This window comes from Octopus sinensis, linkage group LG1, assembly GCF_006345805.1.
Source record: "Octopus sinensis linkage group LG1, ASM634580v1, whole genome shotgun sequence".
Lineage (NCBI taxonomy): Eukaryota > Metazoa > Mollusca > Cephalopoda > Octopoda > Octopodidae > Octopus > Octopus sinensis.
In genome coordinates this window covers 57,847,825-57,866,402 of record NC_042997.1, presented here as the reverse complement: position 1 = coordinate 57,866,402, position 18,578 = coordinate 57,847,825, and the positions used below count along the sequence as shown (strand labels likewise).

General features: G+C 35.3%; 1 protein-coding gene across 2 annotated transcripts in view; it reads right to left on the bottom strand.

Annotated features, from left to right (window-relative positions):
- LOC115214991 overlaps nucleotides 1-18,578 on the bottom strand; it is a 49,271-nt gene that overhangs the window by 18,262 nt on the left and 12,431 nt on the right. For both annotated transcript variants that reach the window (XM_029784103.2, XM_036501215.1), the window contains exon 2: nucleotides 3,901-4,213. In XM_029784103.2, coding sequence (XP_029639963.1) covers nucleotides 3,901-4,213 — 313 coding nt within the window. The remainder of the gene's footprint in view (nucleotides 1-3,900; nucleotides 4,214-18,578) is intronic.

Here is an 18,578-nt window from a genome sequence, read left to right as displayed (position 1 = left end):
TGGCCATGCATTCTTTTCTTTACCCACCTATTTTCAGTTTCATTCATTTTCAATTTCAGGTATAGTGCTTTATCTTTGCAATCTTTCATTCTACACAAGCCTGACCTTCCTACTTCTAAAATAGTGGTTCTGTGGCATTTTTTACATACCATGCTATGTTGTTTTCTTCTGCTCTAATGCTGTGTTCGCATCCATTAATCCACTTCCCCCTCTTTTTCTTGGTACATAGTCTGTCTGTGTCACTTTTGGGGTGGAGTAACCCATATCTAGTCAGCAACTTCCTTGTCCTTCTCTCTAAGCTGTTTAGTTCATCTACTGTTCATGTGATTACCCATACTCCATATCTAAGGAGTGAAACCACCCAGGTGTTGATAGCTTCGATCTTATTCCATCCATTTAATTTCGACTTAAGGATCAGTCTCAGTCTGCGCAAGTACTCCACCTTAAATTTTTCTGTCATTTATTTCTCCATCAATTTATCCATTTCCAGTATCCCCAAGCACTTATAGCCCTCTCTTCTATCTGCTTCATAACCTCCCTCGACAGTATCTTTAGCCCATCCATACATTTAATTTTGCCTCTCTTCAAGACTAACACACCACATTTTCTCAATCCGAACTCCATTCTGATATCAGCACTGAAGGTATACACCGTATCAACAAGGGAACAGACGTAGGGTTCATCTTTACCATAAAGTTTGAGGTTATCTATGAATAACTAATGGTTGATTTTTTGCTGGCGGCTTTTGAATACATACCCAGCTTTTGCTTTCCTCAGAATCAGTGTTAGTGGTATCAAGTACACTGCAAAGATCAGTGGGAACAAGCACTCCCCTTGGAAGATGCCCCTCCTAATTTCTATTGTCCCTAAACTTCTTCCGTATGCTGTCAGGTTCGTCCTCCAATTCGTCATACTTTTTCCAAGCAATTGCTCAACATTCAATGCAATACCAAATAAGTTCATACACTCTATAATCCAAGAATGTGGGATCATATCATACACATTACGATAGTCGATCTATGACATGGCTAAGTTACGTTTCCTCCTCTTGCAGTCTCAAAGTACAGTTTTGTCTGTCAGGAGTTGATCCTTGGTACCTCTGCACTTACGCTTGCAACCCTTCTGCTCATGTGGCAGGACTCCATTTTTTTCCAGATGTTCATACATTGACTCTGCGAGTATTCCAGTCACTAACTTCCACATAAGTGACAAACAGGATATCGGCCTGCAATACATGCCTTTTTTGATGTTTTTCAGGCACAACACTGTCCTATTCAATGTCAACCACTCTGGTGTTCCTTGGTCGGCATTTAACAAGGTGTTGAGTTGCACAGCTATTCAGGCATGATATTCACCAAATCTTTTGATCCAGTAGTCTTGAACTCCATCTGGTCCCAGGGCCTTCCAGTTGCTCATTTTTTTGATTTCCTTCACTTCCTTAACCGAAATGACTAGTTCTGCCTGTTTTGGACAGACTACTGTTTGTTTCAGTTCTTGCAACCATTCAGCATCCTTCTTGTACCCCTTGTCTTTGCTCCAGATGTCACTCCAAAACCTTTGACTTTCAATGTTATCTGGTATCAACTTTTCATCTGTACACTCTCCATTTATTTCTTTATAGAATCTCTTCTGATCTACTTTGAATAACCTATTCTGGTGGTAATTCTTCATTCTTTGGTCATATCTTACCATCTTTGCAATGAGGAGCTGTTTCAGTTCCTTCACTACTACTTTCAGGCTCTTTCATTCAATATCATACTTCCTTTTCAGCACCCTGTATTTTTGTTCGCTTTTAAACTCCCCTTTCTCTTTTCGGTCTAACACAGAAATTTCCTTTGAGAACATGTCTAATCCTGCCTGGATTCTTCTTTTCCACCATGGATCTTTTCTTTTGTCACTCCCATTATGTTTCTTTTTCTTGACATCAACACCCACATTTTCTGCTACAACAATATTTGTTGCCTTGATCAAATTATTTGTTTCTGTGATGTTGTTTGTTCTGATGTATTTCAGAATTTCATTCACATTTTTCGTTTCTTGGTTCAATTTCCATCGGTCAGCCGTTTTAAGGTTGCAAATAATGTCGCTATCATTCTCCTGTCGTCTTGCCTTTATTCTGTCGTAGATTGTCTTTTGTTCATCTGTCATGTTGCCACTAGTTTTATTGTCTTCTTTTGGATCATCTATATGTCTCTCATCAAATAAACTACCACTGCTCCTTTCCTGTGCTATGGGATTACTCTCATTAGTAATTATTCCTTATTGCTCTAGCTTGATCACATTGTCTCTGTTCTGTGAGTTGAAACAATGCCTTTTCTCTCCAATGATCATACATTCGTTATCGGTACCTCTAATTTGAGCACCATTTTCATCTACCAGGCTGCTCAGATAGTAACACTCCATGACCACAGCATTAATTTGCTTGCTCCATCTATGCCATGTGTGGTGGTCCCTTTCTGGATATCGACAGGCTGGAGCCAGACCAGAATCTCTGAGCCTACCAGGTGTAACACTGTCACCATCATTGGCTTCAGTTTCATTACCACCGTTATTCATATTTTGTTTTTTTCATTGTCACTCATGTGAGATAGCGATTATCAGTTTTTTTTGTGTGTTTTTATTGTGACACCATCACTAGATGTATCATTAATCAGCTCATGTGGAGGAGGAGGCTCCACCCATTTCCTTTCATTATTATTATTATCATTATCATCATTGATATTATTGTTTTTATGTGTAGTAGCAGCAGTGGTTGCAGCACCAGCAACAGTAGGGGTAGTGGTAAGGGTGGTAGTTGGGCCTCAGATACCTGTGCTATCATGATAGTAGTAGTTGTAGTGTTAATTTAGTGTTAGTTGTATTTAGTATTAGCAGTGGCAGCATATTATTATTATTATTATCATGATTTTTATTATTATTATTATTATTACTATTATTATTATTATCATCATCATCATGATTATTATTATTATCATCATCATGATTATTATCATCATCATCATCATCATGATTATTATCATCATCATCATCATCATGATTATTATTATTATTATCATCATCATGATTATTATTATTATCATCATCATCATCATGATTATTATTATTATCATGATTATAATTATTATTATTATCATGATTATTATTATTATTATTATTATTATCATGATTATTATCATGATTATTATTATTATTATTATTATTATCATGATTATTATTATTATCATGATTATTATTATTATCATGATTATTATTATTATCATGATTATTATTATTATCATCATCATCATCATTATTATTAAGGCAGTGGATTGGTGAAATTGCCAGAGTATAAGACAAAATACTTCATAATATTTGTTTTAACTCTTTACATTTTAATTTCATCCTTTTCATCTTTTGGGAGTCAATAAAATAAAGGACCAGTCAAGTACTGGAGTGAATTTAACCCTTTAACATTTAAACTGGCCATATCCAACCCAAGTATTCTATCTCTTTTATGGCCAGATCTAGCATCTCACAGCTACCCTACAATGTCATTCAAAAATTGTACAATCACATCATTGAAATCTCAAAGCTAGAAGATAATGCATGATTAATTCAAACCAATTTCAATAAATAAGCATTACGTTTGACTGAGTAATCCAAATGCTAAAGAGTTAATCAACATCTCTCTCTCTCTCTCTTACTTGAATATGAAAATACACTACAAGTGAGAAGTGTCAAGAATCTCAACCAAATTGGACATGATTATAGAGCTTATTAAGAGTGAGACAGTTTTTTGAATATTCCATTTGTTTGTGAAATACCTGAATAGTGATTTTTTCTTTTTTTTTACTGATGAACTTAGCTGTTAGAAAGAAAAATAAGTGCAACAATCTGTAAACTTCGTGTTTCAATACTTACTGACACCATCATCCATTGGCTGGAAATAGAAGATTTCCCGTAGAAGACATACCCAAAGATATGTCTCACAAGGAGATGTTGCCGAGAAAAAAAGGATAGAAATGTCCTTATTTTGTATCTCAAAAGCATGTGGATGAGTCCTTGATTTTGTTGTATGAACAATACCAGTGACATTCTCAAGGAGGATTGTTGACAGTTTGGTGTCCGGAAGACAGGCTTGATCAGAATTCAAATAGATGTCGAGTTTAGCCAGAAGCTTACCAGCTGACAAGTCGCTTATTTTGTGTAATACAATCCATCGGTGAACCCATGCCTGATAAAATATAAAAATAAAGTAAGTGAATGAAAGAGAAACAGAGTTATAGAGTGTGTAAGAGCAAAGAATAATAAGGTGATTGTATATGTATGAGTGAAACTTAGTAAGAATATAAGATGTTTGTGTTCATAGACTTAGCGTATGTGTATCATCAGCATCATCATTTAACATCCACATTTCCATGCTTGCATGGATCAGATGAAATTTGTTGAGGTATATTTTTCTATGCTCAGACACCCTTTCTGTTGTCAAACCTCACCTGTTTTCTAGCAAAGTAATATTTCCCTCTGGTCAAGCATGTTTTCCTGGAAAATAGGAAGTGAACAACCTTGCTTGTATGACAATGATGCTCATTTACAATCGCCTGTTGTCCAGACAACGGTACACACAAACACATACACACACTCACACACTTATACACACATACATACATGCACACTCACATATACACACACATAAACACACACACATTCACACCCACACACACATATACACACATATACATATATACACACACACATTTATACACATGTAGACATACACACATACATACATACATACACATATCATTGCTATTATGTTAAGCTGTCGTATGTCCAAATTTCACCAAATGCATTTTTTTCTCAATAAATATTTTTGCTTGCAATAGCCAGTTATTGTGGCCAAACTATCATATTTCCAGCCACTTCAGATGCCAAGATATCAAAAATTGCCAGAGTGTAGTACAACTGTTTTACTATGGAATAGTAAAACTATATTTTCATTTTCTGAAAAAGCAACGTTCTGGACTTACGACACTTTTGCATAATAGCAAAATATATATATATATATATATATATATATATATATATATATATATATAGATATATAATCAAGAAAAGATAACCACCCATGCTGGGGATTAAAATGGCATAGTTTTTTATTGTTTTACTTGTTTCACTCATTTGAATGACGCCATGCTGGAGCACCGCCATTGGTCAAACACATCAACCATAGGATTTATTCTTGTAGAAATAATACTTATTCTATCAGTGTCTTTTGCTGAACCATTCAGTTATGAGAACATAAACACAGCAACATCAGTTGTCAAGCAATGGTGGGGACACAGAAACAGACACACGCACACGCACAAATATAAACATATATATATGACAGACTTCTTTCAGTTTCTGTATATGAAATCCACTGACAACGCTTTGTTCAGCCTGCGGCTATAATAAATATATATATATATATATATATATATATAAATACATGTATATATACACACACACATATATATTAGTATATTTACATATCCTATATATATATATGTATGTATGTATGTGTGTATATATATATATATATATATTATATATATATATATATATATATATATATAATATATGTACACATATATGTACACACACACATATATATATATACATATATATATTATAGATACACACATCTTTATTTATATATATATATATTATATATATATATGTACATATATATGTACACATATATATACATATTTATATATATATGTCCAACGAGGCTACATGAAGAAGATAGCCTCAATACAGCATATAACCTACTGGGAAAAACTCAAGAAATTAAGACTCTATTCCTTAGAGCATAGGCAAGAAAGATATGCCATAATATACATCTGGAAGATCCTGGAGAGACTTATCCCAAACTTTGGCATCAAGAGTAACACAAATATTAGAACTGGACATCACTGCATAGTACCAAGGACTCGAAATCTGCCATCAACGTATAGGACAAGATACTGCAAGAGGCTGGGCTTCAGAGGACCACAGCTTTTAAATATCCTCCTGGAGGACCTGAGAGACCTGCATGGGGTGGACATAGGTGTCTTCAAAATGAAGAGTAATTGTTGCTATACTGTATTGTATTATATAATATGTGATAATTATGCAGATATATATATACAAGAAGGTATATATTAAGTTAGATATAATTATATACATGTATGTATATGTGAGTATATATTACTATAGTTGCTACTTTTGTATTTATATATGGATATGTGTGTATATATGTATATTTATGTGCATGCTTGTATATATATATATATATATATATATGTATGTATGTATGTATGTGTATTTGTGCAAGCACTTGTGTATCTATATATATATATTTATGTATGCACACACATATATGCAGTTTTAGATAGATATGTATATGTTTTTGTTTTCTGCTGGTACCTTATGTGTGTGTGGATATATACATGTGTGTGTGTATATATATATGCATATATATGGTTGTATATATAAATATGCATGTGTATATATGTATTGTATACGCATATGTATGTATATGGATACATACATTGATATGCAACCCCATTACAGAACCAATATTTTGAATGATTGATTAATTGATTGATTGATTGATTAATTAATTGATTAATTAATTAATTAATTTGTTGGCTGATTGATTGACTGAATAATGGATCTAAATTTTTGAGTATATCATTTTATAATTATAGACCTAATTAAACCAGAGTTACCTCCTTTCGTTCTATTTATAACTAAAAACCCACCACCACAACAACACCTCTTAAATATAACCTTTCTTTATTACCAACAGGGAGCTAAACATAGAGGGAACAAACAAGGACCGACAAGGGGATTAAGTCGATTACATCGACCCCAGTGATTAACTGATACTTATTTAATCAACCATTTATTTGAATTTGGTCTGAATAACTTCCAACATATATTTTTAACCATATATTACCCATATGAGTTAATAAATATATAAATGATTCCCCTAATTAAACAGATACATGTAATATTATATACTGTTTTTTTAATAAATTTGTAATAACTTATCTTTCATATGCAGTATATTGATATATAATGAAATTATTGTATACAGTGCTCAGGTGCACCACAACTTGTCAGAAAGTGCATATAAAGTACATGCAGTAGTGTAGAAATGTCTGGGTGTATGGAGGGGAGAAAATCAAGTGTAGTTTTGGCGAATCTCAGGAAGCATGGAAGTCTTGAAGGAAGCAGTGCTCCGACAACTAACAACCGATGTCGGCAGTTTGTTCCACGCTTCAGCAACTCTCAGCGTGAAAAAATGTTTCCTGAAGTCATGGGAGCTGTGCTGTTTTCTTACTTTGTAAATATGTCCACGGGTGTTAGATGGGTGAAGTTTGAAGAGGTGCTCAGAGTTATTGTTTGTGCGATGGTTGATAATTTTATGGGTGTCTGCCAAGTCAGCTGCCAGACGTCAGAGTTTCAATGTGTCCATGCCCAGGGAGGTAAGGCGTTCAGGATATGGCAAATGCCTGATGGAGGGTATTCTTTTGGTTGCACGTCGCTGAACAGCTTCCAGACGATTGATGTCCTGGGCAAGATAGGGGCTCCAGACCGGCGATGCAAACTCCAGGTGAGGTCTTACCATAGCTATATACAGCCGCAGATAGATAGCCGGAGAGCGGCTCACAAAGGATTTGGTGAGTGATGCCAAGACACCCTCAGCCTTCTTGACAATTTTAGCGATATGTTTTGTCCAACGCAAATCGCTGTCGACAATAACACCCAAAACAATATCCCCTTAGTAATATCACTTAACCTATAATTCATATATATATATATGAATTCAACCACTTTTGTTTTTGTTTTATCTATCTATATATATATATTTTCCTAATTTGTTTTATGTTAACGGTTATCTATTAACCAACCATAACAAAGTCATGGCCTTTCAAAACAACAGATAACCAATTAAACTACGGGACTGACCGAAACCCCCTCCCAACTTCCCGCAGGATTTCAGCTACTCGATAAACAAAAACTAACGGAAAATAATAAAGTATATTGATTAATACCTGGAAATTTACAACTTGTAGTACCAACTAATATCACAAGTATTGATATAAATTCTAACCCACTTATTGTGGACTTTTGTCTAAAGCCCTCAACAGAAAACATATCACATGTTTATATGAATATGTATATATGTTTGTGTATAATTATTATCTCTATATATAAATCTATATATATAAAGATGAGAATGTGTCTGTCTGTGTGTCTGTGTGAATCCCTAAAACTTGAGAACTACACAACCAATTTCATTCAAATTTTACACATGCCTTACTTAGGGTCCATGTAGTGTCATAGACCAAAAATTTTTTATCTTCTTGCCTAGTGCGAGCCCAGAGCAAAATCATATCTCCTCCACTATTCCAGTATTACGTATCAAAAGTGAAACAATAACATCTCTCTATTGTAATGTCAGATATTTTCACTTTAATACTGAAACTATTATCTCACATATATACAGGCAGACATACATACATACATACATACATACTATAATATATATATGTTATGTATGCTTGTATATATATGTGTATATATAACGGGAAGCTTTATGAAAATAGACAAAAGACGAAGGCAGGTTTACGGAAATAAACAAAAGACGAAGGCAGGTGGAATACAAACAAACAATTGTATTAGTATGGCGCTCAGGAAATATAAATAAAACAAGTCTTTAATGTTTCGAGCCTACGCTCTTCAACAGAAAGATACACAGAGAAAAAGCACAGAAAGAAGGAGAGAAAAAAGTATATATATATATATATAGATATAGATATATATATATATATATATATACACACACACACACACTCAGAGTGGTTGGCGTTAGGAAAGGCATCCAGCTGTAGAAATTCTGCCAGATCTAGATTGGAGCCTGGTGCAGCCATCTGGTTCACCAGTCTTCAGTCAAATCATCCAACCCATGCTAGCATGGAAAGCGGACGTTAAATGATGATGATGATTATATATAGATGTGTATATGTGTGTGTGTGTGTATAGATGTGTATATATACATGTATATAAATTTAAATAATAAGGGTGAAAAACTGAATATTGATTTGATTTAGTATCAATTTAAAACAGTGGCCTCGCATATTGAAAAATCTGAAGATTCAGAAAAATTATATTACATACATATAAGAGCGATGACCACTAAGTAGACATCCATTATGCTAGAGGTAGGCCCCATATGGTCTGACCACTAAGAAAAGATTGTTCTCAAGAAAATTCAGCAATACATATATATTATATATGTGTATGTATATATGTATGCTGAATTTTCTTGAGAACAATCTTTTCTTAGTGGTCAAACCATATGGGGTCTACTTCTAGTATAATGAACGTCCACTTAGTGGCCATTCCTCTTATATGTATACATGTATATATATATATATAGATGTATATGCATACATGTATATGGATAGCTGTATATGTATAGATGTATGTATATAGATATAGATGTATGTGCAGATGTATATATATAGATGTACATGTAATATGTACACATATATACACCCATGCACACACATACATACACACACATATACATAGGTGCAGGTGTGGCTGTGTGGTAAGAAACTTGGTTCCAAAACACATGATCCGGGGTTCAGTACCACTGTGTGGTGACTTGGCATGTGTCTTCTGCTATAGCCTCAGACCAACCAAAGCCTTGTGAGGAGATTTTGTAGACAGAAACTGAAAGAAATCAATCGTATATGTATGTATATATGTAAGTGTATGTGTGTGTCTTTGTCTCTGAGTTTCTCCCTCATAATTGACTCACAACTGTTGTTCGTTTATTTACATCCCCATAACTTACTGGTTTCACAAGAAGAAATTGAGAGAATAAGTACCAGGCTTATCAAAATAAAAAAAAAGCACTAGGCAGTGTCTCATATTGTTTGCCCACTCAGTTGCATCTATCAATCTATCTTTTTGTGTGTGTATATGTGTATATGTATATATATATATATATTTATATATAATACACACACACACACATATATATATATATATATATATATATAATACACACACATATACATGTACGCATATGTGTATATTCATATCTATTATATAAAAGTCAATGTCTTTATGTGTGTTTGTGTGTTATTTATATATTCAAAAACTACGCCGGTCCTAATGAAATTTGGAACACAAAATCCAAGCCTAGTGAGAAGGGTAATCCTGTGAGTTTCATACAATTTCTTGGACCAAAATTGCTGAATGGATCCTTATGATATTTGGAACTTAGATTCAATGCATAAAGGTGGGTATAATGCAGTATGTTTGGTTTGAATTTGAGATGGCTTAATGGGGGCAGAACCCCATGAAAATTCATAAATTTTCGATGTTGATGAAATTTCAACCATGGGTAATTGACACACATCAAGAAGTATTCTCAAAGTTTCCACTTCTCATGATGATTCTAAGATCTCCTAATGGGAGCCTTGGCTCCCAAATTTTAGTCATTTTTTATGATCCAAAACAAGGTTAAATGTACTGAATGGATATTTATGAAATTTGGAAATTATATTCTATGCATAAGGGCCATAACCCCCATGAAAATTCATATATTTTTGCTGTTGATGAAATTTTAACTATAGATATTAGACACAAATGAAGTAATATTTATAAAATTTTATCTTCTTAGAAGTTAAAAAGTTCTTGGGGACTTAACATCCACAATTTAGTCATTTTTATCTAAGCTATAGGGTCACCCAAGCATAAAAGATGAGCATTATTTGTAATTCAGTGGTATAACAGTGTAAGAGTTTGCTTTGAGATATACACATTCTGCAATGTGGTGCATAAATTGTCAAGTGAGAAGCATCTTTGCCTCCACTGATTCAGTTGCAAAGTGTTGAGTAAAGTTATTTGGTTGCAGACCTCCTTTGAGTCTTTTTATTATCACTGGGTCACACATAGTCTCCCGGTGGTAACATTCATTTCAAGGCCTTCCGAGATGAGAGACTGGTTATTGAAAGACATTTGCAGATTGTAAATTTATTCTGTCCAGTTACCTATCAGTTTAGTGGTCATTTGCAAACTCCAGATGTGACACTTTCACTTCCCCTTAGCCATCATGTCACACAAATGTTAATGTTTGAGTTGGATCATGCCCTTCCAATTGCTACAGATCTGTAATGCATGTTACGGCTGTACCTGTCACCTGTATGGTAAGGAATCCTGCATTGGGGAGTAGTAACAACTAGCGTAGGGTAGCTGACTGCTTATTGTGATCATTCATCTTTTGGTTTCCTGTAGCTTTGCTCTCTTTTACAAATCCAGTGAACATACATATATTTCCTATTTCAAAGGAATTCGAACAAGACATATAAGACCCAAGTTAAAAAGATTCCAACAATTCAACTTCTCTGGTTGACATTAAGACACACAACTCCCACGTTTTAGAGCTCCATGGCATCCATTTTTTCAGGAGCAAAATCCTTTTAACAGGTTCCATAAGACTGGAATTTTGGATTCTGCGCATAAAGATCAGTAGTATGGGATACATGTGTCATGATTAGAATTTTTTTAGGGTGTGTAAAGAAGGAAAGAACCCTCATCTGCAATTTTGATGAAATTCGAATCATAGGTATTCCAGTTCATTAGAGAAAATATAACAGAAAAGTCTAATTCTTCAATTGCATGTAACACAGTCAATGCTGGGTATCTCTGCTAGTAATTATATACAAAGAATAATATGAACTGCTGCAATAATACACCCTTCTCAACACATGAAATATGTATGTATCTATGGGTATGTTTGTACGTAAATATATATGTGTGTGTGTGTGTGTGTGTGTGTGTATATATATATATATATATATATATATATATATTTAACAATTAAGGATAACTTCTTAATAAGGTATCTTAACAAGAAATTATCAGGTAGTTAGCGTGAAAAACCTCATAAGAGAAAAGAATTCGAAAATAATTATTTTCCTTTTGAACAAATTAATTATATTTATATTGTATAGAAGGCATTATTACACATAAATGCCTCACACTAAGAGGGACAAAGTCATTAGTACCAAAATTACACTAATCATACCTAATGCAGTTCTTCAAAATGTGAGGCATTTATGTGTAATAATGCCCTCTATACAATATAATATATATATATATATATATATATATTGAGGCCCAAATATTCTCAAGTTTCACTGGTCCCACTCCCGAACTATATGACTATTATATTGGAGACTGTATCAGTGCAACGTCACGCCCCACGAACATCTAGACTCCTTGTCAAATCTTTTCATCTTGCCCCCCACTTCTCCTGCACTATCTCTGACACCTCTGTCTCCTTTCTTGACATTTTGGTCAGCATTCATCACTCCACTCTCACCTCCTCCATCTACTACAAACACACACTCACACCTCAACTTCTTCTCCTCCCACCCTAAGCACACCAAGCTTTCCCAATTCCTCCATCTATGCAGACTCTTTAGTGATGACCATGACATTGAGACTCAATCTCAACTCATGGCTCGCCACTTCACCCTACATGGATATCCCCTCACCACTATCCATACTGAGTACATTCCATGGATTGTGCATCTGCTGTCTCCCCCACACCTACCCCACCATCTCCTGTTTCCCTTCACCTACCACCCCACCACCCTACCTCTCCAACACACCATTCTCTGAGCCTTCCGGTGACTCCGCCACTTTGCACATCTTCCCTAACCAACCCCTCCCCTCATTCAAACAAGCCCACAACCTACTAGACCTCTTGGTCCACAGCTTCTTCCCTAACCCAACCTCCCAACCCAGCTCATTCTCCTGCTCCTGCCCACGCTGCTGCACTTGCCTTTACCTCTCCAACACCGCCCTCCTCACCAGCATATATATATCACATTACCAACTCCTTCACCTGCACTTCTACCAATGTCATCTACTGTATCTTCTGCTCTCTCTGCCCTTCTCTATACATTGGGCAAACAGGACGCCGCTTGGCTGACCGGTTTGCGGAACACCTCTGAGACATCCAACTCAGCAATGACACCCCAGTCTCGTGCCATTTCCGCTCTACCTGTCTGTGTTTGTGCCATGAACAGGGATTAATCTTCTATCTTTGCTCCTTTGCACCACATGGGCTCAACTCTCCTCCCCTCTCTCCCCCTCACACCTACTTCCTCCCACCCACCTCTCACTTGTTCCAACTCCTACTTCTTCTCTTCACTCCTACTCTCCTTCTCTCTTCTCTCCTACCCACCTCCCTTCCTCCTTCATCGTCACCCTTCCTTGTAACCCCACTCTCTTACACAATCCAACCCCACCTTCCCTATCCTCAGCCTAAGCCACTGCATCAACTTGGTTATGTCAGTAGGCTTGATGTTTGGGACCCTCAACAATTGAATGAAGCTAACCTCACCCAATGGATTCCCATCTGCAATTCATTATGAAAATGTGAAAAAAGACAATTCTTTTTTTTTTAAGACAATGGTGTCAGATGAAAAATAGATTGTCTATAACAATGTGAAGTGCAAATGATCATTGGGGAAGCACAGCAAACCATCACAAACAAACTCCAAAGCAGGACTTGACCTAAAGTTTATGCTTTCAATTTGGTGGGATTGGAAGGGTGTTGTCTTTTACAAGCTTCTTCCCATGGACAGGACCATCAATTTGGATGTGTACTGTGAACCAATCAGACAAATTAAATGCAGCAATCCACCAGAAGCATCCAGCGCTTGCTAATCATAAGAGCATTGTCTCTCCTCATGACAATGCCTGACTACACACCTCTTTGCAGAAACAGAAGTTACTAGAGCTTGGCTGGGAAGTTTTGCCACACCATATTCACCCAACCTTGCATTTTCAGATTTCTACCTGTTTCAGTCTTTTCAAAATTCATTCAATGAACAGACCTTCAAATCTGAAGAGGATGTAAAAATTCGCTTGGAAGAGTCTTTTGCCAGGAAAACCAGAAAATTTTTTGAGCAGAGAATAATGGATCTGCCTACACAATGGCAGAAGATACTGGAACAAAATGTTAATTGTATCATTGACTGAATAAATCACTGTGTTTGAAACTTGTTTTATTTTCACCAAAAAAAAAAAACTAAATGGACTTTTTGGCCAACTCAGTATATTAAAACCAGCAGAACAAAACCTATATAATAGCAACACAACAGAAATTACATCAATATTAATAGGATACGGCAACAATCAATAAAAACATTATGTAGCTCATATAATAGTTAATTTATAAATCCCACAAGAGCAACTGTGAAGATGTTATAGGGAAATATGAAGCAGAATGAATAAATTCCTCTTCTTATACATACATGTATGTATATATATATATATACACACATTATATATATACATATATATAATATATACGGAGTGGTTGGCGTTAGGAAGGGCATCCAGCCGTAGAAACACTGCCAAATCTGACTGGGCCTGATGAAGCCTTCCGGCTTCACAGACCCCAGTTAAACCGTCCAACCCATGCTAGCATGGAAAACAGACGCTAAATGATGATGATGATGATGATATATATAGAGCAAAATATGTGTAGGAAGTGGATGAACAGACAGGAGTGACTACAGCTTGATGAGTCAAAGTGTCTCTGAATTTTCAACAGTCAATGAAATTATATTCAACCTTCAGTTACATATTATCACTTATTTGTTATATAAATGTATCTTTGTGAGTTATTCACCATGTAACAAGTGGTGTCATTGATACCATTTCAGATTGGTGTTGATTAATTCTGACCTTGTTGAAGCAGAGTTAAGATATTTTGCAGCCATCTTGTGAACAAAGTAATTGAAAGATAATAATGTACTTGGTGGTCCAAAGGAGATCACAGACTTATACTTATTAAGACTGATAATGACATTATATTAAAGGTAATGTTAATGATCTATCTAATGCAACTGGAAGAATTGTTTCAGTGACAGTTATCAGACTGTAATAATGCTGGGCCTAAAAAGAAGTTGATCACTGCCAAATGAACCAAGTTTATGTCTCTGCATCAAACATTGGTACCCCTTTTGAAATTTTTGCTTTTGTGAGCTTGATAAGCTTGATCAAATTAAGTGAAGTACTAAAAATGAACTAATACAAATGAGACTCATTGAGAGAGTGTATCAGACATCACACAGAACAAGGCTGTTGCAGCATCTATATTTGAGAAATAAGTTTCAATGCTTATGTGAACTTTATATAACAACAGAAAATGATATAGCATTTTAACAAAGTTGACATTTCTTATGAAACAGAGCCTATAGTTGATGTCTACCACATAACTAAAATGGATAAATTTTCTAATTGCAAAGTTTGTGGTTATAATAATGTGTTTATCAAATGGAAATGTCCTACACTTAAAAAGATAGGTAAATTGTACAACAAAAAGAACCACTTTCAGTTAGTTTATAGCTTTAAAAAGGAGTGTAGAATATGCGGAACAAATTGAGGAGGATGTATCTGACATAAAAATTAATGTATGTACACTAAAAGGCAATTAAAGAACCATCTTACTGCAAGTTAAACTGAATAATGTCAGATTAGATATGCCAGAAGATACTGGTAGCAAGGTTTACTTAATTCTAAAGAGCTTTTAAATACTCATTGGTAAACCAAAGCTTCTTAAAAACCATCTACAACTTTGCCAGTTTTATCAATCAAAGATTAAAACTTTGTCTTTATATTTATATAGTCTACAAACAATAAAAATCATGGTCTCGCTGAAACTGAAAAACTAAATACCGAAAGCCAAGATTAATTGACTCTATTGTAGATGATGTTGAAGATACCATACTTAAAAATTGTAAGTATTGAATTGAAAGAAAATATACATCCTTCATATTTTGAATTTTGTAGGTTTTTAATTTTGGATAATGTCCCAGAATTTCATAACTCCTGGAGACAAAAACTGGTTGTATCCTTTATAAACTGCTCCCAACTCATCCACAATAAAATGGTTCAAACAATTAAAATTTTAGTCGTTTCTGCTTTAGCTATCGCTCAGCTATTCTGAGTCCTGCTTTGATGATTGTCAGATTCATGCACCTTTGACTGTGTCTTATTTCACAGAAGAGCAGATATTTTGAAAAAGAACATATAATAGTTCAACACTAGAATTGCAAATTTGGTGATACAAGTTGGAAGCAACACTGGTCTTGTTACAAAGAATGGCATTGGAACTTTGAATAATACAAACCAAAGCAGACTTAAATTGAACCTCTTGAAACAAAGAAGAAATGATAGCAATGGTGTCTATTATAGTGCTGGTGTCTTTCCTGGTCTTAGAAGTACCTGTGTTGATGGTGACACAGACAACAAATGAAACAGGATCAAATCAGTAATGAAAGGGTCCCTTACACCTCAGGGAGAGGTGACTGTTATAGAAAAATAGGAAACTTAATACAAATGAACTCTTCTTCTGTGTATATATAGCAGAATATGTGGCCAAATAGTTTGTAGTAGGTGGTTGAGAAGACAGGAAAGACTATAACACTACAATGAGTTAGAATACTCCTTAAGTTACAGGCCATTATGTTATATAAATGTTCCTTGTTGAACTAGTTATTGTATATTTTTGTGAATTATTTACCTTGTAACAGCAACCGAACAAATCCCTCATCAAAGCCAACACTATGCACTAACAAAGGAGCATTTATATAGTTGTTCCATCTACTAGAAATAACAGCCAAATGTCTTTTAAATCATATCCAATTATCTTATATTAAGGATACACTGAACAATGTAGTCCCTGATATACAAAAATAGAGGTTATCACAGAACACTTTTGGTATGCTGGTTCAAGGACAACCTGGACTAAAAGAACAATATATTTTCCATCCATCAATTGTTGTGAGAGACAAACATAACAACAAGACCAGACTTACATCTAGGTAACAACAAATCTGTCATGCCAACAGTGATAAAATAGGGCAGAAGTCAACTAAGACTACATAATCTTCATTATTAACATCAGAATATATCTATTGTTAATGACAGCACAACACAGCACATGTTAAAAATGGAAAAATGATAGAACCTGTAAATAATTATTCAGTCTGTTAGAAATAACAGTCAAATCTCCTCCCAAATCCCATCCTACTGTGTTATAAAGGGAAGAATATGTTAGGTAATGTATTCCTAGATGCACATTAATACAAGCACGATACAATATATGTAAATAACAAGACAACATACCACACTGAAAGTGTTGATAACTGAAGTGGTTGCCCAGGATACTGAATACAAGGCCAGGGCATCTTAAACTGTCAAATGGATGGATGGAAGCACTCCGTCGGTTATGACGACGAGGGTTCCGGTTGATCTGAATCAACAGAACAGCCTGCTCGTGAAATTAACGTGTAAGTGGCTGAGCACTCCACAGACACGTGTACCCTTAACGTAGTTCTCGGGGATATTCAGCGTGACACAGAGAGTGACAAGGCCGGCCCTTTGAAATACAGGTACAACAGAAACAGGAAGTAAGAGTGAGAGAAAGTTGTGGTGAAAGAGTACAGCAGGGATCACCACCATCCCCTGCCAGAGCCTCGTGGAGCTTTAGGTGTTTTCGCTCAATAAACACTCACAACGCCCGGTCTGGGAATCGAAACCACGATGCTATGACCGCGAGTCCGCTGCCCTAACCATGCGCCTCCAAACTGTCAAATACCAAATGCCACAAAAAAAAAAAAAAAAAGAAAAAGGAGAAACTTTTTTGATCCTCTACTCTCACTATCAGTGTTAAGACAAAATAGATTTCTCATCTTTATAATTCTTTTTTCTTTGCTATGGTGTCGGACAATTTCCCTGCCCTCTTTCACAACCCCTGCCTATAACAAACATTTTGCTAAGACTCACCACATTATGTGTTTCAGATCTTCCGAAAAATACAAAGGGAAAAAATGTGAAAATATTAAACAACCTGGATTTCTTCATTTGCAGTTTTATAATTATACTTGTAATGGTACCAAAATTCAGCAGCTCACCTAGAGTGCCAGTAACTCTATGGCCAGTATCTACATATCATAATTAGCTACAGATCAATTCACATTAAATAGAAAGAGACATCCATATCATTAGCAACATTGCATAAATGAGACCAGCAAAGACAAGTTTCACTGAACCTCACATCCAGCCATCTAAAACAAAAGGGAACACATTGGATAAGTCATTTTTAGATATACAGAGTGAGTCAAAAGTCACACACAAAATAAGTTCAATACATTCCAGAATTGTCAAAGACATGCATCAATTCTTCTAAAATTGAATAAAATAGATAAAATAACGATGAATACACACATAATTATACATGATAAATAAAATGAAATGCTAACATACTTGTCGTTATGGCAAAGAGGTGAAGGCTCGAGTCCCACGTGGATGGGAAAGCCTACTGTTTTTGATCATTACCACATCGCCTTACTAGCACTTGTGCTGGTGGCATGTGAAATATGCTGGACTGGCTCCTGTGCAGTTGGCACATAAAAAGCACCATTTGGGCATGGCCGTTGCCAGTACCACCAAACTGGCCC